The following is a 23125-nucleotide window of genomic DNA, read 5'->3' on the forward strand; positions in this document are numbered from 1 at the left end:
CTTTCTCCCCACATGTACACTGTGCTAAAATTGTGTTTTCTTTTTTCACTTCTGCCAAAGGTTTTCCTTTACTTGAGCTTTCACATACATGCCTGGAATTTTCATCCTCCTTTAAAAAAATATATGACTATGTCTTTTAAATTATAGGGTCACTTCTTACATGGCTTTTTTTCTTGACTTGCCCAAGAACGATACAGATACCCTCTGTGTGTGTGTGTGTGTGTGTGTGTGTGTGTGTGTGTGTTGCTGTAGCATTTATATATAAATTTATCACAGCATTTACCAAGCTGTGCCAAAACCGTTTATCTGTGTGCTGCCTCGCACACTCAACTACAAGGGACTTGAATCCAGAAATTATGTACCAATAATCTTTTTAAATTTTCTAAGAACATTCTGCTTAGTACTTAGCCCAGAAACAACACCCAAAAAATGATTCTTGAAGAAACGATATACATGATTGATTTGGGCACCACGCTGAATATTTTACGTATGTATATTCTACTTTGGGTTTCCTGGTGGCCCAGTTGGTAAATAGACCTCCTGAAATGCAGGAGACCTGGGTTTGACCCCTGGGTCAGGAAGATCCCCTGGAGAAGGAAATGGCAACCCACTCCAGTATTCTCGCCTAGAAAACTCCGTGGACAGAGGGCCTTTGGCAGGCTACAGTCCCTGAGGTTGCAATGAGTTGGATATGATTTAGCAACAAAAACCAGACATGTTCTTCTTCATTCTGAGATAATGGCTCTTTGTAATAATATCAGCCATAATTAGGGTTAAGACCACCCAAAACTCTTCTCGACAGTTTCTCTTGTCTGGGTGTAGAAGCATTACTAAAAGTAACATTTATTTGCATAAGGGAAATGGTGGAGTAGTTTGTAAAAAGAGAACAGCTCTCATTTACTAGGATCAAATGGCAACCCACTCCAGTACTCTTGCCTGGAAAATCCCATGGATGGAAGAGCCTGGTAAGCTACAGTCCTGTGGGCCACAAAGAGTTGGACATGACTAAGCAACTTCACTTTCTTTCTTTCTGTTGAGAAGCAGCAAGTGGCCAGCCCTAGGGCATCTGTGACGTGGGTTTGGTGAGGTGAAGGTATATAGATGCTGGCAGGTGGGGATGGGAGACTGGATTCAGGGTCAGAACAGGCTGGTGTCTGGACAGTTGAAGTCAGGGCAAGGGGAAACCATGGGCAGAGGGCCCAGGCTTTGGTCTCTGAATTAGAGTGGCTTTCATAACAACCCAGGGGGCCCACTGGTCAAGTTACTATGAGTGAGCTTGAAAGCCAGGCGTCCAGCCACTGGTCTCCAGGGCTGATGAGGGATTCATACCCATCAAGCCCTCCTGTTCTGTATGGTGCCTCCTTGGTGCCAACCTCTGCATGGGTTCCAGCCCAGTGGAGCTGGTGGCTTTCTCTCTGCTGCTCATCGAGCTCAGCAAACTTTCCCTCCTTTGCACTCTCTTTCCTTTCACCTCTTGCTCTACCCTTCTTTTGCTTAAATCCACAAACAGCAATTTTCAAGGGAGATAAACCTCCTCTGTATTTGATCCTGAACAAGCTAAGATCCGATTCCCAAAAGATGTTCATGCCAGAGCAGGGAGTCAAGTCTTTAAGAATCAAAGGCATCAAGTGAAACAAAAAAGGAATTATATGAAATCAGAAATAATGCCCAAAGTGGAACTGACCTCTCCCATTGCTTCCACTGCCTGCTTCCTGTAACCCTTGAGTGTGATCTGATTATGAGGAGAAATGAGATGATATTATATTAACACTAAAATATTATTAATAAAAATAATAGAATTAGCTGTGATAGTGATAACAGTCATCATTATTATTTATTCATTGTACCTACTATTTATGGAGTGGCCATCTGGTATACTTAATATCTACCAGGCTCTTGATTTATTACATAACTAAAATCTGTCATCAATCTTGTATTATGGATGGCATCTCATTCCAAAAATTTTTTAACAGATAGATTCAGCGATTTCACATGCAAAGTGGAGCCATGATGAGGTTAAAATCTGCTACACCAACATGTCAATTCAGATTGACCCTGACAATGGAGGGCATGCTCATTTCACTCAACACGTGGTCTCGTGTTTTTAAAATATCACACATAGCAACTGTTTGGGAATTTTTAAAGAGCTTTAATATACATCCAATTGCATTGATGGATAGTTATTTAGTTAAGTCAGAGCCTTCCTTCAAACTAGACTTTAAAAATAAAGACATCCATCAGAAAGGTGTTTGGGGTTTTTATGATGATCTGACAACTAAATTGCTTGTTCAGTTTGAGTTGTGTAATGTTGCTCTCAATTAGATTAAATATTAAGCATCCAGTTTGCCAGCTGCTGGCAAAATTGCTGAACGTTACACACAGTTTGGGGAACTGCTTTTAATGAAGAACAAATGGAAGTAAAATACTAGAAAATGAAAGTGTCAAAGCTATAAATGTTTTAATGGAGAGATTCAGCATTTTCAAATGTTGGATATTTCAGGATATTCTGCATTGTAATGATGTGTACTGACTCCAGTTACCTTAATTAAAGAATCTGCTGTCCGCAGGATCCTCGTTAGTACACATAGTTTTCAAGTGACCTATTCATATCATTTGAAGACTCTGTCTGTAATACTGAAAATCAAAATCACCCATATTTGGGGACTTCCTTGGTGGTGCAATGGTTAAGACTCCACAATTTCAGTGTCAGGAGCATGGGTTCAATCCCTGGTCAGGATGCCAGACAATGTAGCCAAAAACACACACACAAAATAAAACCAGTATTACTCATCCCCTCAAACGAAGTCTGTAATAAACTTTAAAATTAAAATTAAAAAAAAATCACCTGTATTTGGAAGAGAGCAGGGACGTGGGATTCTGGTTCACCTCCCATTTCTATGCCTTGATCTCTTTGGCACAGAGAAAAGGGAGACAGTGTCTGTATAGTGTGGTTACCAGTACAGTGGCCACCGGCATCATGCTGGCTTCTGGGCTCTCTGGCTTGTCCTCTCTGTGCGAGCTGGGACTCTGTCATCTGTCCTCCCACATCTACGAAGTGGTATACATGCACCTTTTCTGTATTGCCATAATACAAGCCCTTGTTATTTGTGAGATGTTCATTCTTGGCCAGATATTCTTCTAAGTACTCAGCTTCTGTTTCCTGTCTCGGTTATTCCTCACTATATTTCTTGGTGGTAATTGTTCTTACTATTCTTGTTTTGTGGATGAGGTATTAATCACACATTCAGACTGGGCTATATTGTCATACAAATGGTGCTCACCATATTCAACAGAGTAATAGCAAATAATATGCAGTCAATAAGTACAGGTGGTTGGATAGCATTACCGCCTCAGTGGACATGAAATTGGGCAAATTCCGGGAGATAGTAAGAGACAGGGAGGCCTGGTGTGCTTCAGTCTGTGGAGTCACAAAGAGTTAGCAATGCAACAATGATGAGTATAGACCAGCGTAAAAATAAGTCAACTGCCCTAGCCTCAGTTAAGAAGTGTTGCAATATTAATGCTGTCACTTTAGTGGCCTTACGTTTAAAAGTTCAGCTAAGGAAAATGCAGCTACATAAACTGCACAGCAATATTTGAATGCACCGTGGCCATGGACACAATCCAGATTTTACTTAACATGTGTTAAGATTATTATTGGTCTATAAATGTTGATAGTATTTTATAGAAAGCTCTTCTTCAATACCTGACACTTTGTCTCTTTATCTATAAAATGAGGATAATAATGACGCATCCTTCATAGGATTGATTTAAAAGCTCTAGTTATACTATGACTTCTTATGCAAACACTCTTATTTTGGTTTCTGCAATAGCTATAATCATTCCAATAAAAGCCAGAAGTATTCTGAGCTGGTTTCTTACAGAAGTAAACATTCTAAAATGACAATATTGGTGCAGTGGCCTCCCGTTTGCCTTAATAATCTCTCAGAACAGCATGATCTGTTTTCTGCAGAGGCAAAGAGAGAACCAGTGTTTGCTCCAGAGAGGCTGGAATTGGTGGTGGTTAGGAAAGTGGGCTCTGAGATTAGTTACATGTCATTCCAGCCATAGCCGTACCTGTACCCTCCATGTGACATTGAGCCAGTCGTCCCCCACCTCACTTAGAAATGACTCTGATTGCTGTGTATCTCAGATAAGGTTTATAAGGAGCCACATGGGTGGTGTTTATATGTTTGCTATCAGAACATAGATTCTTTCTTTCCATGTTGCCCTATTCTGGTTTTCTTTCCTGGTTCCCCATAGAATGAGCTGTGCATAATAGAAAGTCCACCTGAAGTACTAGGGAGAAAGATAAGGACCCAATTTACACAGGAGACTTAGGACTCTAAAATAAGAGAGTTATTATTGATGCTGACTTAATTCTAGTGCCAGCTAAAGGAATTTAATACCTTTGATAATTACAGTCACAAAGGCATAGAATTTTACATCTTTAAGAGACTGTAGTGAACCCCTCCAGCATTCTAAGTAGAAACATTTACTATGGTTACCATATCCTAAGGCGCTGAGACTGACTGCTCACTTATTCTGCAGATATGTCTGGGTTTCTGATCTGTAAACTAGTCCCTTGGGATGGAAGTATTAATTGTTTGACCCTTAACACGCTACATAATTAACCCAGTGTATCTGATGGCCATTTCACCTTACTTCTGCCATTTTTATTGTCCCTGTTCTTGCTGTCTTATCCTCAGTTGAGAAGATGTTGTTTCTGGTGAATTTAGAATAGGACCCAGTGGAAGAACAGAACAAGGCTGTGCTGCTTTGGAATCCTGGACTTGTCTTTTAGTAATTATGGAACCTCAGGCTATTTACTTAACATCTCTGGGACTGTTCCATTTTTGCATATTTGCATCATGATTTCAACTTCCCTGAATGTTTGGAGGGCCAGATGCAATGACTAATGAGAAGCCAGTCATAGAACAGGGCTAAACATGTCTTCTCATCCCCCACTGATGGGCATACCAGCCATGTATTGTCCATTTCTTACATGTCTCTTTGTGCCAGGGAACTGTTTTTTGATCCCTTGGAAGAGGGCATGGCAATCCACTCCAATTCTTGCCTGGAGAATCCTGTGGACAGAGGAGCCCTGAGATGGGGCTACAGTCCATAGCATCACAAAGAGTTGGACATGACTGAAGCAACCTAGCACGCACACACAACATGATATGTCTGCCCCTCCGTGATCAGACTCCAGGCTCTGTCCCAAATCATCTCCTGCTTGTTTCTCCTGATTCAGTTACCTTAGCAGCAAAGTACTGATTATATTTCCCTGCACTTTGTTAATTTGTTCCCTCACTGTCTTTGTTTATGACTGTTCTGGTGCCCTCCCTCATTCGTGGTCTACCTACCTAGCCATTTGAGATTCAACTGTAGCACCGCTTCTTCCAAGAAGCTTACCCTAGCTGCTCCTTTCCACACACTCATCGCATCCCAAGGTTTTGTCTAGTATGCTTGCCATGTTGCACGACAATTTTGCATTCATGTCCCTGGTTCCTCCAGCTTGAGACTATTTTCTTCCAGGAGGAGGAGGAGGGCAGTGTGTGCTAATGTCTGGAGCTCAAGTGCTAAGCACAATGATAGGCACACAGGAAGCCCCGAACATAGAGTAATTAGGATCATGATGATCACCCAGATTGAACTGACCCTATTGATGTGATGAAGACACCCAATGGGACCTCCAATCATAGTACTTCTAATATAAGGACACAGTTCTCTGAAGTCAAGTGGATCCAAAACAACAGTATATGCATTTGCCCAAATTACTTAATAGGCATTAAGGAAACTTTGAAGATAGCTATGAATTATTCAGAGTCAATATGCCATCTTAGCTAATAACCAATGAGTTATTACTTTTTAAACTTTTATTTATTTATTTATTTTTATTTTTACTTTATTTTACTTTATAATACTGTATTGGTTTTGCCATACATTGACATGAATCCACCACGGGTGTACATGAGTTCTCAATCCTGAACCCACCTCCCACCTCCCACCCCATATCATCTCTCTGGATCATCCGCGTGCACCAGCCCAAAGCATCCTGTATCCTGTATTGAACATAGACTGGCGATTCATTTCTTACATGATAGTATACCTGTTTCAGTGCCATTCTCCCAAATCATCCCACCCTTTCCCTCTCCCTCAGAGTCCAAAAGTCCATTCTATACATCTGTGTCTCTTTTGCTGTCTTGCATACAGGGTCATCATTGCCATCTTTCTAAATTCCATATATATGTGTTAGTATACTATATTGGTGTTTTTCTTTCTGGCTTACTTCACTCTGTATAATCGGCTCTAGTTTCATCCATCTCATTAGAACTGATTCAAATGTATTCTTTTTAACGGCTGAGTATTACTCCATTGTGTATATGTACCACAGCTTTCTTATCCATTCATCTGCTGATGGACATCTAGGTTGTTTCCATGTCCTGGCTATTATAAACAGTGCTGCGATGAACATTGGGGTACATGTGTCTCTTTCAATTCTGGTTTCCTCAGTGTGTATGCCCAGCAGTAGGATTGCTGGGTCATAAGGCAGTTCTATTTGCAATTTTTTAAGGAATCTCCACACTCTTCTCCATAGTGGCTGTACTAGTTTGCATTCCCACCAACAGTGTAAGAGGGTTCCCTTTTCTCCACACCCTCTCCAGCATTTATTGCTTGCAGATTTTTGGATCACAGACATTCTGACTGGTGTGAAGTGGTACCTCATTGTGGTTTTGATTTGCATTTCTCTAATAATGAGTGATGTTGAGCATCTTTTCATGTGTTTGTTAGCCATACGTATGTCTTCTTTGGAGAAATAACTATTTAATTCTTTGGCCCATTTTTTGATTGGGTCATTTATTTTTCTGGAATTGAGTTGCATAAGTTGCTTGTATATTTTTGAGATTAGTTGTTTGTCAGTTGCTTCATTTGCTATTATTTTCTCCCATTCAGAAGGCTGTCTTTTCACCTTGCTTATAGTTTCCTTTGTTGTGCAGAAGCTTTTAATTTTAATTAGATCCCATTTATTTATTTTTGCTTTTATTTCCAGAATTCTGGGAGGTGGATCATAGAGGAGCCTACTGTGATTTATGTCAGAGAGTGTTTTGCCTATGTTCTCCTCTAGGAGTTTTATAGTTTCTGGTCTTACATTTAGATCTTTAATCCATTTTGAGATTATTTTCGTGTGCAGTGTTAGAAAGTGATCTAGTTTCATTCTTTTACAAGTGGTTGACCAGTTTTCCCAGCACCACTTGTTAAAGAGATTGTCTTTACTCCATTGTATATTCTTGCTTCCTTTGTCAAAGATAAGGTGTCCATAGGTGTGTGGATTTATCTCTGGGCTTTCTATTTTGTTCCATTGATCTATATTTCTGTCTTTGTGCCAGTACCATACTGTCTTAATGACTGTGGCTTTGTAGTAGAGCCTGAAGTCAGGCAAGCTGATTCCTCCAGTTCCATTCTTCTTTCTCAAGATTGCTTTGGCTATTCGAGGTTTTTTGTATTTCCATACAAATCTTGAAATTATTTGTTCTAGTTCTGTGAAAAATATCACTGGTAGCTTGATAGGGATTGCATTGAATTTGTAAATTGCTTTGGGTAGTGTACTCATTTTCACTATATTGATTCTTCTGATGCATGAACATGGTATATTTCTCCATCTATTAGTGTCTTCTTTGATTTCTTTCATCAATGTTTTATAGTTTTCTATATATAGGTCTTTAGTTTCTTTAGGTAGATATATTCCTAAGTATTTTGTTCTTTTCGTTGCAATGGTGAATGGAATTGTTTCCTTAATTTCTTTTTCTACTTTCTCATTATTAATGTATAGGAATGCAAGGGATTTCTGTGTGTTGATTTTATATCCTGTAACTTTACTATATTCATTGATTAGCTCTAGTAATTTCCTGGTGGAGTCTTTAGGGTTTTCTATGTAGAGGATCATGTCATCTGCAAACAGTGAGAGTTTTACTTCTTCTTTTCCAATTTGGATTCCTTTTATTTCTTTCTCTGCTCTGATTGCTGTGGCCACAACTTCCAGAACTATGTTGAATAGTAGCGGTGAAAGTGGGCACCCTTGTCTTGTTCCTGACTTTAGGGGAAATGCTTTCAATTTTTCACCATTGAGGATAATGTTTGCTGTGGGTTTGTCATATACAGCTTTTATTATGTTGAGTATGTTCCTTCTATTCCTGCTTTCTGGAGAGTTTTTATCATAAATGGATGCTGAATTTTGTCAAAGGCCTTCTCTGCATCTATTGAGATATCCTATGGCTTTTATTTTTCAATTTGTTAATGTGGTGAATTACATTGATTGATTTGCAGATATAGAAGAATCCTTGCATCCCTGGGATAAAGCCCACTTGGTCATGGTATATGCTCTTTTTAATGTGTTGTTGGATTCTGATTGCTAGAATTTTGTTGAGGATTTTTGCATCTATGTTCATCAGTGATATTGGCCTGTAGTTTTCTTTTTTTGTGGCATCTTTGTCAGGTTTTGGTATTAGGGTGATGGTGGCCTCATAGAATGAGTTTGGAAGTTTACCTTTCTCTGCAATTATCTGGAGGAGTTTGAGTAGGATAGGTGTTAGCTCTTCTCAAAATTTTTGGTAGAATTCAGCTGTGAAGCCGTCTGGACCTGGGCTTCTGTTTGTTGGAAGATTTCTGATTACAGTTTCAATTTCCGTGCTTGTGATGGGTCTGTTAAGATTTTCTGTTTCTTCCTGGTTCAGTTTTGGAAAGTTGTACTTTTCTAAGAATTTGTCCATTTCTTCCAAATTGTCCATTTTATTGGCATATAATTGCTGATAGTAGTCTTATGAACATTTGTATTTCTGTGTTGTCTGTTGTGATCTCTCCATTTTCATTTCTAATTTTATTGATTTGATTTTTCTCTCTTTGTTTCTTGATGAGTCTGGCTAATGGTTTGTCAATTTTATTTATCCTTTCAAAGAACCAGCTTTTGGCTTTGTTGATTTTTGCTATGGTCTCTTTTGTTTTGCATTTATTTCTGCCCTAATTTTTAAAATTTCTTTCCTTCTACTAACTCTGGGGTTCTCCATTTTTTCCTTTTCTAGTTGCTTTAGGTGTAGAGTTAGATTATTTATTTGACTTTTTTCTTATTTCTTGAGGTATGCCTGTATTGCTATGAACTTTTCTCTTAGCACTGCTTTTATAGTGTCCCACAGGTTTTGGGTTGTTGTGTTTTCATTTTCATTTGTTTCTATGCATATTTTTATTTCTTCTGTGATTTATTGGTTATTCAGAAGCGTGTTGTTCAGCCTCCATATGTTGGAATTTTTAATAGTTTGTCTCCTGTAATTGAGATCTAATCTTAATGCATTAAGGTCAGAAAAGATGCTTGGAATGATTTCGATTTTTTTGAATTTATCAAGGTTAGATTTATGGCCCAGGATGTGATCTATCCTGGAGAAGGTTCCATGTGCCTTTGAGAAAAAGGTGAAATTTATCCTTTTTTGGTGAAATGTCCTATAGATATCAATTAGGTTTAACTGGTCTATTGTATCATTTAAAGTTTGCATTTCTTTGTTAATTTTCTGTTTAGTTGATCTGTCCATAGGTGTGAATGGGGTATTAAAGTCTCCCACTATTATTGTGTTACTGTTAATTTCCCCTTTCATACTTGTTAGCATTTGTCTTACATATTGTGGTGCTATGTTGGGTGCATATATATTTATAATTGTTATATCTTCTTCTTGGATTGATCCTTTGATCATTATATAGTGGCCTTCTTTGTCTCTTTTCACAGCCTTTGTTTTAAAGTCTATTTTATCGGATATGAGTATTGCTACTCCTGCTTTCTTTTGGTCTCTATTTGCATGGAATATCTTTTTCCAGCCCTTCACTTTCACTCCGTATGTGTCCCTTGTTTTGAGGTGGGTCTCTTGTAGGCAGCGTATATAAGGATCTTATTTTTGTATCTATTCAGCCAGTCTTTGCCTTTTGGTTGGGGCATTCAACCCATTTATGTTTAAGGTAATTATTGATAAGTATGATCCCATTGCCATTTACTTTACTGTTTTGGGTTCGGGTTTATATGCCCTTTTTGTGTTTCCTGTCTAGAGAATATCCTTTAGCATTTGTTGGAGAGCTGGTTTGGTGGTGCTGAATTCTCTCAGCTTTTGCTTGTCTATAAAGTTTTTTATTTCTCCTTCATATTTGAATGAGATCCTTGCTGGGTACAGTAATCTGGGCTGTAGGTTATTTTCTTTCATCACTTTAAGTATGTCTTGCCATTCCCTCCTGGCCTGAAGAGTTTCTATTGAAAGATCAGCTGTTATCCTTATGGGAATCCCCTTGTGTGTTATTTGTTGTTTTTTCCTTGCTGCTTTTAATATTTGTTCTTTGTGTTTGATCTTTGTTAATTTGATTAATATGTGTCTTGGGATGTTTGCCTTGGGTTTATCCTACTTGTAACTCTCTGGGTTTCTTGGACTTGGGTGATTATTTCCTTCCACATTTTAGGGAAGTTTTCAACTATTATCTCCTCAAGTATTTTCTCATGGTCTTTCTTTTTGTCTTCTTCTTCTGGGACTCCTATAATTCGAATGTTGGAGCATTTCATATTGTCAGGGAGGTCTCTGAGATTGTCCTCATTTCTTTTAATTCGTTTTTCTTGTTTCCTCTCTGATTCATTTATTTCTACCATTCTATCTTCTATTTCACTAATCCTATCTTCTGCCTCCGTTATTCTACTATTTGTTGCCTCCAGAGTGTTTCTGATCTCATTTATTGCATTATTCATTATATATTGACTCTTTTCTATTTCTTCTAGGTCCTTGTTAAATCTTTCTTGCATCTTCTCAATCCTTGTCTCCAGGCTATTTATCTGTGATTCCATTTTGATTTCAAGATTTTGGATCATTTTCACTCTCAATATTTGGAATTCTTTCTCAGGTAGATTCCCTATCTCTTCCTCTTTTGTTTGGTTTGGTGGGCATTTCTCCTGTTCCTTTGCCTGCTGGGTATTCCTCTGTCTCTTCTTCTTGGTTATATTGCTGCATTTGGGGTGGCCTTTCTATATTCTGGGAATTTGTGGAGTTCTCTTTATTATGGAGTTTCCTCACTGTGGGAGGGGTTGTATCAGTGGCTTGTCAAGGTTTCTTGGTTAGGGAGGCTTGTTTTGGAGTTCTGGTGGGTGGAGCTGGATTTCTTCTCTCTGGAGTGCAATGAAGTGACCAGTAATGGGCTATGAGATGTCAGTGGTTTTGGAGTAACTTTGAGCTGCCTGTATATTGAAGCTCAGGGGTGTGTTCCTGCGTTGCTGGAGAATTTGCGTGGTATGTCTTGCTCTGGAGCTTGTTGGCCCTTGGGTGGTGCTTGGTTTCAGTGTAGGTATGGAGGCGTTTGATGAGCTCCTATCGATTAATGTTCCCTGGATTCAGGAGTTCTCTGATGTTCTCAGGATTTGGACTTAAGCCTCCTGCTTCTGGTTTTCAGTTTTATTTTTACAGTAGCCTCAAGACTTCTCCATCTGTACAACACCAATGATAAAACACCTAGGTTAAAGATGAAAAGTTTCTCCACATTGAGGGACACCCAGAGAGGTTCACTGAGTTACATGGAGAAGAGAAGAGGGAGGGGTTAGTTAGAGGTGACTGGAATGAGATAAGGTGGGATCAAAAGAGGAGAGAGCAAGCTAGCCAGTAATCATTTCCTTATGTGCACTCCACTGTCTGGACCGCTCTGAGGTGTTCACGGAGTTATACAAGGAAGAGGAGAGGGAGGAAGTAGACAGATGTGGCCAGGAGGATGAAAGAGGGAAATGAAAAGGAGAGAGACAGATCCAGCCAGTAACCAGTTCCCTAAGTGTTCTCCACCATCTGGAACACACAGAGATTCACAGGGTTGGGTAGAGAAGAGAAGGGGGAGGGAAGAGACAGAGGCCACCTGGTGGAGAAAAAGGAGAGTCCAAAGGAGAAGAGAGTGGTCAAGCCAGTAATCTCGCTTTCAGGTAAAATTGGGTACTGAAGATTGGGTTTTTAAAGGTACAAAATTGATAACAAATACCAAAAAGCAAAGATTAAAAATCTAGAATAGAGGTTGGATTTTCAAAAATACAATATTAAAGAAAAGAAGAAGAAGAAGGAGAAGAAAGGGGAAAAAAAAGCACAAAGCCAGAAGAATTATTAAAAAGCAACAACAACCACAAAAAGTATATATGGCGTTTGCTTTAAAAATAGGGTCTTTTTTTTAAGTAACAGTAGGTTATAAAAATAAAAATTAAAGGAAAAATAGAGGACTTAAAAATTAAAAAAGGTTAAAAAAGAAGAAGAGGAAAAAGAAAAGAAAAAACAATCACACAACAATATCAACAACAACAAAAAAAGAATGATTGTAAAAATAGTAAAGATATATCTGGCCCTTTCTCTGGTGTTGTGGGCAGTGTGGGGTCACTTCCAAGGCGGTTCCCTCTGTTTAACTTCTTCTGTTTGCTGGTCTCTTCAGTGTCTGATTTCTGCCCTGTCACGGGGGGGCAGTGGTGGACACTTTTTTTTTTTTTTAAGGCTCACTTGTTCAGTCGCGCTGTGGGGAGGGAGGGATGCTGCAAACAAGTAACACTGGTGTGTGCTTGCAGTGTCTCAGCTCCGCTGGGCCTGCCCCTGCTAGTGGGGCACACTGCTCAGGCTCTACATTGCTCCGCTGGGAATCGTCTGAGGCCTGCCCTAGGCTGCATGCACCTCCCCGGTCTAAGCCGCTCAGGCTTGGCGCTCAGGTAGCCCTCAGAGGCGCAGATTCGATTGGGCGTGCATTTTGTGCGCTTCCCAGGTCTGAGTAGCTGAGGTGTTTGGCGAGCGCAGTCACTGCAACATATCACCTTTCCCGTCTCTGCTGCTCAGTTTTCTGGGTGTATCGCTGGCGTCCCTTCTCTGGCAGCTGATGACTGTCCAGAACCCCCAGAAGTCTTAGTTAGCAAAGAAGCCTGCTTGCATATTGGTAGGTAATGTCTCTCTTGGGCTGCGATTGCCCCCTTCCAGCCCTTACGGCTCTGGCTGCCTGTCACCGGAGGGGGATGGTGTGCAGCCGGCCATTTCTGTTCCATCCTTTGTTCTGTGAGCGGTCCTGGTGGTGTCTAATGTTGGAGCTTTTCGCGTGTTAGCCATCCCACAGTCTGGTTTGCTAGCCCAAGTTAGTTCACTCTGGTTACGCGTGGGGCATTCCGGCCCGAATCTTACAAAGCACTGCAGCCCGCGCCTCCCGCGCCTCCCTGCCCAGCCCCCACTTGCTAGTGGCAGATGCAGGCGTCTGTGCTGCTTCTCCACTGGGGGAGTTACTGTTGGGCTTGTAATCTGTTGGTTTTAATCATTTATTTATTTTTCCTTCCTGTTATGTTGCCCTCTGTGCTTCCAAGGCTCGCCACAGACTCGGCAGCAAGAGTGTTTCCTGGTGTTTGGAAACCTCTCTTCTTAAGATCCCCTTCCCGGGACGGAGCTCCCTCCCCACCTCCTTTGTCTCCTTATTCGTCTTTTATATTTTTTCCTACCTGTTTTTGAAGCCAATGATCTGCTTTGCTGGGTGCCTGATGTCCTCTGCCAGCATTCAGAAGTTGTTTTGTGGAATTTACTCAGAGTTGAAATGTTCTTTTGATGAATTTGTGAGGGAGAAAGTGGTCTCCCTGTCCTATTCCTCCGCCATCTTAGGACCACCCCCCCTAAACTTTTAAATAAGTCACAATCTCTTGGTGATATAGAGACTGAAAAAAATTATTAAAGAAAATATCATCCGTTCAGTGCATCAGTGGGAGAATTCATATGGAGTTCTTAACCAATAATGATTAGAAGACTAATGGGCTGGTGTTTGTTGTGCTTTAGGAAAGAAGACAAAGAGCATTTTTCCTTTATCCCCACACTTATCCAATGAGGCCAATCACCTACTGTCAGAGGTGCTGAAGTTGGTGAGCAGCAAAAACAGGATTATAACCCCTCAGGGTTTTCTTAATTTTTGTGGGGTAAAGCAACAGAGTTCCATAAAAATTCACTGAACTTGGAATTACAGAAATAACCTGGGGTCATTTCTTTCCTTTTAAAAACTTTTTAAAGTCTTAAAAACTGCTGTTTAAGACAGGCAGTGTGAGTAAAGAAGAAAGAAAACAATAACTGAGAATCAGGAAGTTAAACAATAAACAACAAAGACTGTTGAGGTCTGATTTTCAGCCACACAATTTAGGCTTGTCCTCTGGACCACAATAGAACAGTTGAGCACTCAGGGGCATTAGCTTTGTGCAGTGATTTTCAAATTTTATTTATTTATTTTTTAACTAAGGACTTCTTTTTCAAATGAATGCCTAGGCAGAGTCCAACATAAAACTGCTGTGAACAGAAAAGCTCTGATGAAGTGGGGGCCTCACCCAACCTGCCTCTTTGCTGCTGCTGTGGTAGCCCCATGACTTCTCAAAATAGCGATTGAAATCCACTGGTCTATTCTAACCCTCCAGCCAACACTGACCAACTCTTCTGTTTGCGCCCTGTGTTCCTGAGCACCCCAGGTAATATGACACAGGGAAGAATCAGTGTCATCACAGGAGATCAGAGCTGCTAGGTGTGGAGAGAAACTGCTACACAATATCTTATTCCCCCCCAACTGAATGCTGTGCCAATTGGAAAATAAGACAAAATAATAAGACAGATTAGAATTAAAATGAAGATGTGAGATCATTTGGTTCATATATTTGATCAAGGAGGCTCCCAGGTCTTGAACTCCAGAATCAACTGCTTACTTAATCAGATACAGCCATGCTAGGTAAATGCAGGCCCCCCTTGAAGACCTTCTCATCTACCAGGCTTCCCCCAGGGCTGAGAATGGACTTGCTACTAAGAGAGGGAGAGTCCAGGGGAGAAACTCGTTTCTTATCCAGAACTCACCTTTTGCTCAATAAGTGGGTGGAGAGGAGCTGTAAGTATGGAGCTAGTGGATGTCCCTCCACACTGCACACACATCAAGAGTAGAGGAAGAGTGTTCTCATCCACAGTGTGTGCCTTTAGGACTATGATCCATTGGCTGTAGCTCCCCTCAGTGGGACGTTGTGCCATAGCTGCCCCTTCCACCGCCGTGATACTCCTTTGCAGCGCATCTCTTCATTTTCCCTACTGCCCTTCATTTTTTCTAAATTTCCCTTCAGTCAGCCACATGGATGGAAAGTATGTGAAAGTGGCTGGGATGAGAAGATGACTAATATTCTGTTCCTGATTTCCAGGAGGGGAGGTGGGGGTACAACCAACTTGCAGAGGGAGAGAAAGACAAAACCCAGTTTATTCCTTTTATGGCTAGAGCCATATAGATCTCCCTGGGATTGTTCAAGAGTCATTCGGATGATCGTTCAGTCCTGGAGCCATGTGATGCTGGAGGGCAGCAAGTACATGCATGCAAACTGGAGCAGATGCCTAGGTGGGAATATGCCCTAGGCTTGAGACCATCGTGTCTGCTCACCTGTCCAAGCCTGGCGACTCTCCTTCCCCTTTGCTCCTGCTAAAGGAACCTCTGTGAATTACCAGTAAGAGGGTGATAGGAACGACTTTGAATCTGTGATTTCTATATGTTAACCATTTTGGGTAAGAAATACGTGTAACTAAACCCACAGCTAGTCACCATGATCCAGTGTGTTGGGACACAAAAATTGGGACCTGTTAACTAAGGTAGCAGCGATGTGTTGTGTGTGTGCCCTATCACTCAGTCATGTCCGACTCTCTGCAACCCCATGGACCGTAGTCCCCCAGGTTTCTCTGTCCATGGGGTTACCCAGGCAAGAATACTGGAGTGACTTGCCATTTCCTCCTCCAGAGGATCTTTCCAACCCAGGGGTCAAACCCGGGCCTTCTGTGTCTCCTGCATTGGCAGGCAGATTCTTTACCACTTGGGAAGCCCAGCATCAGTGTGCTGCTGATAATTAAAAGGGCAGCAGTTAAAACTGTTTTCCTGGAATTGCAGCTAGTTAGTTACAAAGTGAAGGCTAGAACACAGAGGTTTGGATTCCTCTTGAAATCTATAGAGCTAGTTTCCTTTGAAAATTGAGGCTTCAACTGGAATTAGAAGCTTAACTCTTCTGCCTCCTGGATTTGTGAACACAGACTCTTTCAACTCCCTGAAGCTCAAATCAAAGATGAAACTCAGCAGTAAGGCTAGGAATGTGTGGTTTTCAGTGTCAGACTGTGTCTGCATTGCTGGTGTACCTTTTGTATGCCATGAGACCTGCAAACAAGTGATTTGGTATTTACCATTCCGGAGCTCAGCTTCCCAATCTATAAAATGGGGATAAATAATTGTGCTTATTTCATTGGGTTGGCATATGAATTAAATAATTGATACCTATAAAACACTTATTGCCTGACATTTAATAGAGTTAAATAATACATGTTAGCTGTGTATTAATGATGTTGCAGTTATTATTGTTATTTTTTTATTGGTTAAAACAAAGATAGTGGTGAAAAACTAGCTAAATCACCAAGAAGAGGAATTCAGGGACCAGAAAACAGTACCAGGCACACAGCAGGCATACAATGAACAATTGTTGTTCAGTAGCTAAGTCATGTCTGGCTCTTTGAGACCCCATGGACTGTAGCACTGTCCATGGCTTCATCAGGCTTCTCTGTCCTTCACTATCTCCTGGAGCTTGCTCAAACTCATGTCTATTGATTTGGTGATGTCATCCCACCATCTCTTCCCTCTGTCACCCTCTTTTCCTGCCCTCAATCTTGCCTAGCATCAGAGTCTTTTCCAGTGGGCCAGCTTTTCTCATCAAGTGGCCAAAGTATTGACGCTTCAGCTTCAGTATCAGTCCTTCCAGTGAACATTCAGGGTTGATTTCCTTTAGGATTGACTGATTTGATATCATTGCAGTCCAAGGAACTCTCCAGAGTCTTCTCCAGCACCACAGTTTGAAAGCATCAGTTCTTTAGGTAAGTGTTTCAGGTTCAAAGACATAGCACACCGTCTAACCTCAAAGTGTGCATGGAGGTTTGGAGAGAGAACTTTAAGAAATAACTGTGGTCTAATGAGGTATGTGTAAAGGACCCGAGAGGAGGGGGTAGTTGGAAAAGCTTCACAAGGGGCAGGATATTGATCTGATTCTTTGAGGTGAGTTTCAAGCAGCAAGGGGACAGGCTTTTAAAAGAAGGAATGGCAACTAGTGGGTTCTGGAGTGAAACAAGAGGCAGCCGCTGACCCTGGAGTTGTGACTGGGGCTCGAGGCCTTGGATGCTGGTCTAAGGAATATGAACTCAGTCTTGTAGACAGTGTCTGTGCGCTCACTCGCTCAGTCATGTCTGATTCTTTGCAACCCCGTGGAGTGTAGCCTGCCAGGCTTCTCTGCCCATGGAATTTTTTCAGGCAAGGATACTGGAGTGGGTTGCCATTTACTTCTCCAGGGGATCTTCTCAACCCAGGGATGGAACCTGTGTCTCTTTTGTCTCCTGCATTGGCAGGTGGGTTCTTTACCACGAGCGCCACCTGGGAAGTCAGTGGGGACGCTCTACACCAACTTGCATACAGTACTGCTGCAGACGAAAGGTGGTACCTGGGCAGTGAGAATGACTAGAAGGATGTGGTAGCAATTAAAGTAAGCTATAGAGAAAAGGCAGGGCAGAGGCAAGAGTGGTTTCAAACTTTCAAGACTTAGATTCTTGAGATGAGAGAGGTCTGGAGACTAGAGGAACTCCTTGGCTTCCTTGAATGTTGGGCAAGGTAGGTCCATTTACAAAGACCAGAGGGAAGAGAAGGATCAGGTAAGAGGGACAGTAATAAGCTCCTTTTTTTAAAAAAAAAAATTAAAATTTTAATTGGAGGATAATTGCTTTACAATGTGTTGGTTTCTGCTGTAGAACAATGTGAATCAACTATAAGGATACATATGTCCCCTCTGGCTTGAGCCGCCTTCTCACCTCCCCCCATCGCACCCCTCTGAGTCATCACAGAGCACCAGGCTGAGCTTCCCGTGCCATGCAGTAGCTTCGTACTAGTTATCTACCTTACGCATGGTCATGCATATATGGCAATGCTACTGTCTCAATTCACCCCACCCTCTCCTTGCCCCGCTGTGTCCACAAATCTGTTCTCTATATCTGCGTCCCTATTCCTGCTCTGCAGATAGATTCATCAGTACCATTTTTCTAGATTCCATTTATTTTTGTTCATTTGCTCAGCCACGTCTTTTTGCAACTCGATGGACTGAAGCACGCCAGGCTTTCCTGTTCTTTGCCATCTCCCGGAGCTTGCTCAAACTCACGTCCATTGAATAAATTATGCCATCCAACCATCTCGTCCTCTGTCATCCCCTCCTCCTGCCTTCAATCTTTTCCAACATCAGGGTCTTTTCTAATGAGTCAGTTATTTGCATCAAGTGTCTAAGCTATTGGAGCTTTAGCTTCAGCATCAGTCCCTTCAATGTATGTACGTTAATATGATATTTTTCTCTTTCTGACTAACTTCACTCTGTATAACAGGTATTTTAAGATGCCTTTGTGACAACAGGCAAGCTATCCAATCAGCAGTTTGGAATAGGGATCTAGAGATCAGAGCAGGGATTAGATGCAGAAATGTAGGTTTGAGAGGCATGCATATAAAGGTCTGATTTGATGGAAAGCTTAGCTATCTTCATTAGGTAATAAATAAAGGAGAAAGAAGAACTTCCTAACTAACATTTAACAGATACCTAATATAAACCAGACACTGTACTAAACAATTGAACTTTATGGTCCCCACTTTCCTTGTTTGGAAACTGACATTTCAGACATTGGAGGACTAACTTAGACACGTGGATAGTATGCAAGCAAGGAATAGACCCTATTTGACTTTGGATTCTGTGTTCCAACCAAACTTTATCCCTGCACAGCTCCCCGAAGACTTCCCTTAAGTTAAAGTCCACTTGTCGGTTTCAACCTCCTGGTTGACCGTGGAGGTGCGAGCTGCTTAATTGATAGTGTTTTCAGAGGCCATCAATGGGTATGTCCTAGTTTAAAAATTTCCTTTTGGTGTACCCTGACATTGCACTGAGCCATCATATAAGTCTGTGTTTTACCCAAGTGGTTTTGTTTAATCCTTAACCCTAATAGACCATACTATGATCACTTCCTTTACGTACATGTTGTACACATGATCCCATGGGGGTGGTCCCTGGCCAGGAGTGCCTTCCATTGTGGTTCTGCACACAGTCTTATGTTTGGCTCACCCGGCATGAATCCTGTTGTATTATTTAGGGTTTCCATTCCAGATTGTTGATCAGGAGGGCGGCTAAAAAGTTCTTCCTTTGTACTGGGGAGATTGGGCAAGGTTTTTCATTCCACTTCTTGCAGTTCTATTAGGGGCATAGGTTCATCCATGCTGGCTCTGCGGGCCTGGAGGGTCAGTGAATGGGATTTTCTATGGCAAATCACTCACTTTCCAAATATGCAGTTGAGTCCTTATGGAAATACCATTTCTTTTGTTTATAATAATAGGCATATAATATCCAGGCATATTTTATTAGGATTTCTCTTTGGGTTAGCATTCTGACTTCATATTATCTCAGTAATCACATTGAATCAGCCTTCTGAAGGTTCTCCAGCATTCTCTGTTGGAGAATAAGATTCATGTAAGAATAAGATTCATTTAAGATTCATGTCTAGTCTGAAAAGTGGAACTTAATAATGGACTTTATAGATCTATAGACTTTATAGACTTTGCCTCATCCATGGGTCCTGGAGCACTTTCAAAAGGAGGCCTTGGTGATAAGAAAATGCAGTTGTGAGCAGGACTGGAAAAGGGAGGGTTTTCGGGCTGTTGGAAGCAAACAAGCTGGGAACTCAGAGATCCAATGCCTTTGTTAATCCTCTGTCGCTTTTATTTCTGCTTAGTCATGGCTGAGGGAGGTAATGCAGGGCTTGTATTCAGGCCTCTGTCACAGTTAAGCGGAGCAGCTGTCCTCTGCCAGCGTGGTTCCCAGAGGCACACGCGGCAGGTGAGCGAGGACTGCCTTCGCTGAGCCCCTGAACTTGAGAATCCTTCCTGCTGAGGGCAGAAACGCAGAGTGACCCTGCGCAGCTCACTGTATTCTTTGAGCCACAGCCTTTAGCCTGCAAAATGGGAACTGGATTTCTATCACTTATTTGGTCTGAGAAGAAAGAACTTCAAGGCATAAGTGATAAAAATAAGTCACAGAGAAATGTCCCAGAACATCTTCCAACATGAGTCTGTCTTGCATGTAAGTGCACATACATATACATGGGTGTGTGTATATAGAAGCTTCATAGAAGGATGTACAAGAAACTTACTCCCTCTGGGGAAAAGGGAACTGTATATTGTGTTTCCTTCGGTAATACTGAGATTTTTTTTTTACCATATCTGTATTATATTTTGAAAATCAAAGTGAAAATATCTGCCTGATAAGGTGCTTGTTAAGGATCGAGTGAGATACAGTGTGATGGGAACGTCTAGATGGTTCACGAACAGTGAATTATTTCTTGCTCCGTAGACCTGAAGAGTGCAGCACACACGCACCCTGCTATGCACAAACTTTGCTTGTCTTCCCACAGCTGTACTGCTTCTGACCGTAGTATAATAGGAAAGATGAGAAGTAGGAATATTCAGGTTACCCTGGGCCCCTGGTGACTACAGGTGTCCTGCCTAGGGTTTCTGCTTGATGAAATGCAGAAGCCTTTCAATGCCAAAGCTTATTGAATGTCTTTCTTCAGTTCAAATCAGTAGGGACCTCGTTAGGCAAAGCCAGGGTTAATTTGAGGTGCTGGGGAGTGAAGGATGCTGCTGGAACTTTCCACAGGGAATTCTGTGATGCCCAGTTTCCACCTTGAGACCTGAATCGCTCCTTCCTACTCTGCCAAGGACAATGGTGGCCAACAGCAGGTGGCCAAGTCCCTCTCTGGAGGCTGCTCTGTCTGAGAGAGCTGCTGACCACGGTCACACCTCCTCCCTGGGTGACCAGTAACAGTCAATGCATGAGTACAAAGGTCTGGCCAGAGAGCTCTGCAGGTCCAGAGCGTCCCCTGGGATTGCCTGAGGTCTCTGTGCAGTGGGCTCCTCCCTCTGCCCCACTCCCTTCCCATGAAAGTTGCTCTCCAGAGCACAGGCCACAATCTTCCTGCAGGCTAATGTCTGTCATGCAGTCTTTTACCAGGGAATTCAAAAAGCAATTCAAAAGCTTTTGAATTGTGGCACTGGAGAAGACTCGAGAATCCCTTGGACTGCAAGGAGATCAAACCAGTCAATTCTAAAGGAAACCAACCCTGAATTTTCACCGGAAGGATTGATGCTGAAACCCCAATACTTTGGCCACCTGATGTGAAGAGCCAGCACATTAGAAAAGACTCTGATGCTGGACAAGATTGAGGGCAAGAAACGGAGGTGACAGAGGATGAGATGGTTGGATGGCATCACCAACTCGGTGGACATGAACTCTGGGAGATAGTGAAGGACCGGGAAGCCTGGCGTGCTATAGTTCATGGGATTGAAAAGAGTCAGACATGAGTTAGTGACTGAAATAAAACAACAAGGAATTAACCTAAAACTGACTCAGAGAGAGGTGACGGCAGACCTGACTGAGACTTCCATCCAGGTTTCCTAATTTGTACCACTTTGCATTCCATGACCCAGCAATCATGATGTAGTGACGAGAGTGCAAACAATTGCGCCCACCTTTGTGACGCCATTGGGAGTAGAGGAGGTTCCGATGGCTGCTGACCCCTATCAGACCTGTCCTGCCCCCACTGCCCCGACTCAGCCCTCTTAGAAGGAGGCAAGGAAGAAGGAGACAAAGAGGGCAGGAAGCTGCCTCATGGACAGCATGCAAGTCAACTCACAGGAGCCAAGAGGATGTAGTTCTGACAACATTTTACCTGGAGTTTCACCCAGCAGGACCGGCTAGGAAGCACGAGATGGTGAAAAGACATTTGCTTGCTCCCCTCATAGCCACACAGGCCATAGATTCCTACCCCCGTGGAATTCTCCAGCTCAGTACTTGGTGTGTGGGTGTGTGTTCAGTCACATCCAGCTCTTCATGACCCCATGGACTATAGCCTGCCAGGCTCCTGTGTCCATGGGACTCTCCAGGCAAGAATGCTGGAGTAGGTTGCCATTTCCTCCTCCAGGGGATCTTCCCGACCCAGGGATCAAACCCACGTCTCACTTTTCTCGCATTGGTATGTGGATTCTTTACCACTGGCACCACCTGGGAAGCCCACAGTACTCAGTACCTCTCTTTTTTTGTCCAAACCCATCTCTGAAAATCCTTTGTCTCATTTTTAAGTCCTTCCTGAAATTCACCCGAAGTCATCCTTCTCTGGCAGGGTGGCAAGAAATTCAGAACTGTCCTGGTCCTCCTCCATCGTGTCTCGGCCTACAAGTAACTTGTGGACTCAGGCATCTTTTCCTCTTCGGATGACTTGTAATGTGTACTGATGGGTGTAATGTGTCTCACACCTACAAACACAGTACGGAGCATTCTCAAGCTCCATGGTGACACCCACAGCCTCTGACACTTTCAACACTGAGAGCTGAAACTCACCGACTTCTTCCTATTTTACAGCAAAGCATTTTTCTCCTTCTCAGCACTGTGCTCTTCATCCACCGATACAGAGGTCTTTCTAAATGCCTGTGAAAAGGAGTCCCCTCTCTCGGTCACATGGCTTCTTCTTACAGCGGCAAGAGAAAGAGTCTTACAAGAGGGGGCGACATTCACTTGCCCCAAACCTGTGAGGTCCGTGGCCTCATCATGGTCATCATCATCATCTAATGTTGTTATTACTATCATTATTGTTTTAATTTGAAAATTATAAGACGGAGGCTTGGCCAGTTTCAGTGGGTTTCCCATGCAGAAGGGTAGGGAGGAGATCCCAACTCTTTTGCTGCAGTCTTGACCGTCTTCCCCAGTTTTCTCAGGACCAGGCCACCCACAGGGATGGTCCTCAGCTTCTGCTTCTGTTTCCCCCCACAGGGGAGCTTCTACGTGCCCTCTGAGAACTGCATGCAGCACGCTTACAAGTGGCACCGGGAGCTGTGCTTCCTGCTCTTGCACGCCTACCGGGGACTGCGCGCCTACTTCCTGACCATCCTGAGGGACATCCCCGAGCTGCCGCGCGTGGAGCTGGGTAAGGGGCTGGGAACTAGGGACCGGGGAGAC

General features: G+C 42.4%; 1 protein-coding gene across 2 annotated transcripts in view; it reads left to right on the top strand.

The window, feature by feature from the left end:
• Positions 1 to 23125, top strand: part of FAM135B (family with sequence similarity 135 member B) — a 272851-nt gene that overhangs the window by 210028 nt on the left and 39698 nt on the right. For both annotated transcript variants that reach the window (XM_027972869.3, XM_060419990.1), the window contains exon 8: positions 22940 to 23093. In XM_027972869.3, coding sequence (XP_027828670.2) covers positions 22940 to 23093 — 154 coding nt within the window. The remainder of the gene's footprint in view (positions 1 to 22939; positions 23094 to 23125) is intronic.

Source organism: Ovis aries, chromosome 9 (genome assembly GCF_016772045.2).
Source record: "Ovis aries strain OAR_USU_Benz2616 breed Rambouillet chromosome 9, ARS-UI_Ramb_v3.0, whole genome shotgun sequence".
Lineage (NCBI taxonomy): Eukaryota > Metazoa > Chordata > Mammalia > Artiodactyla > Bovidae > Ovis > Ovis aries.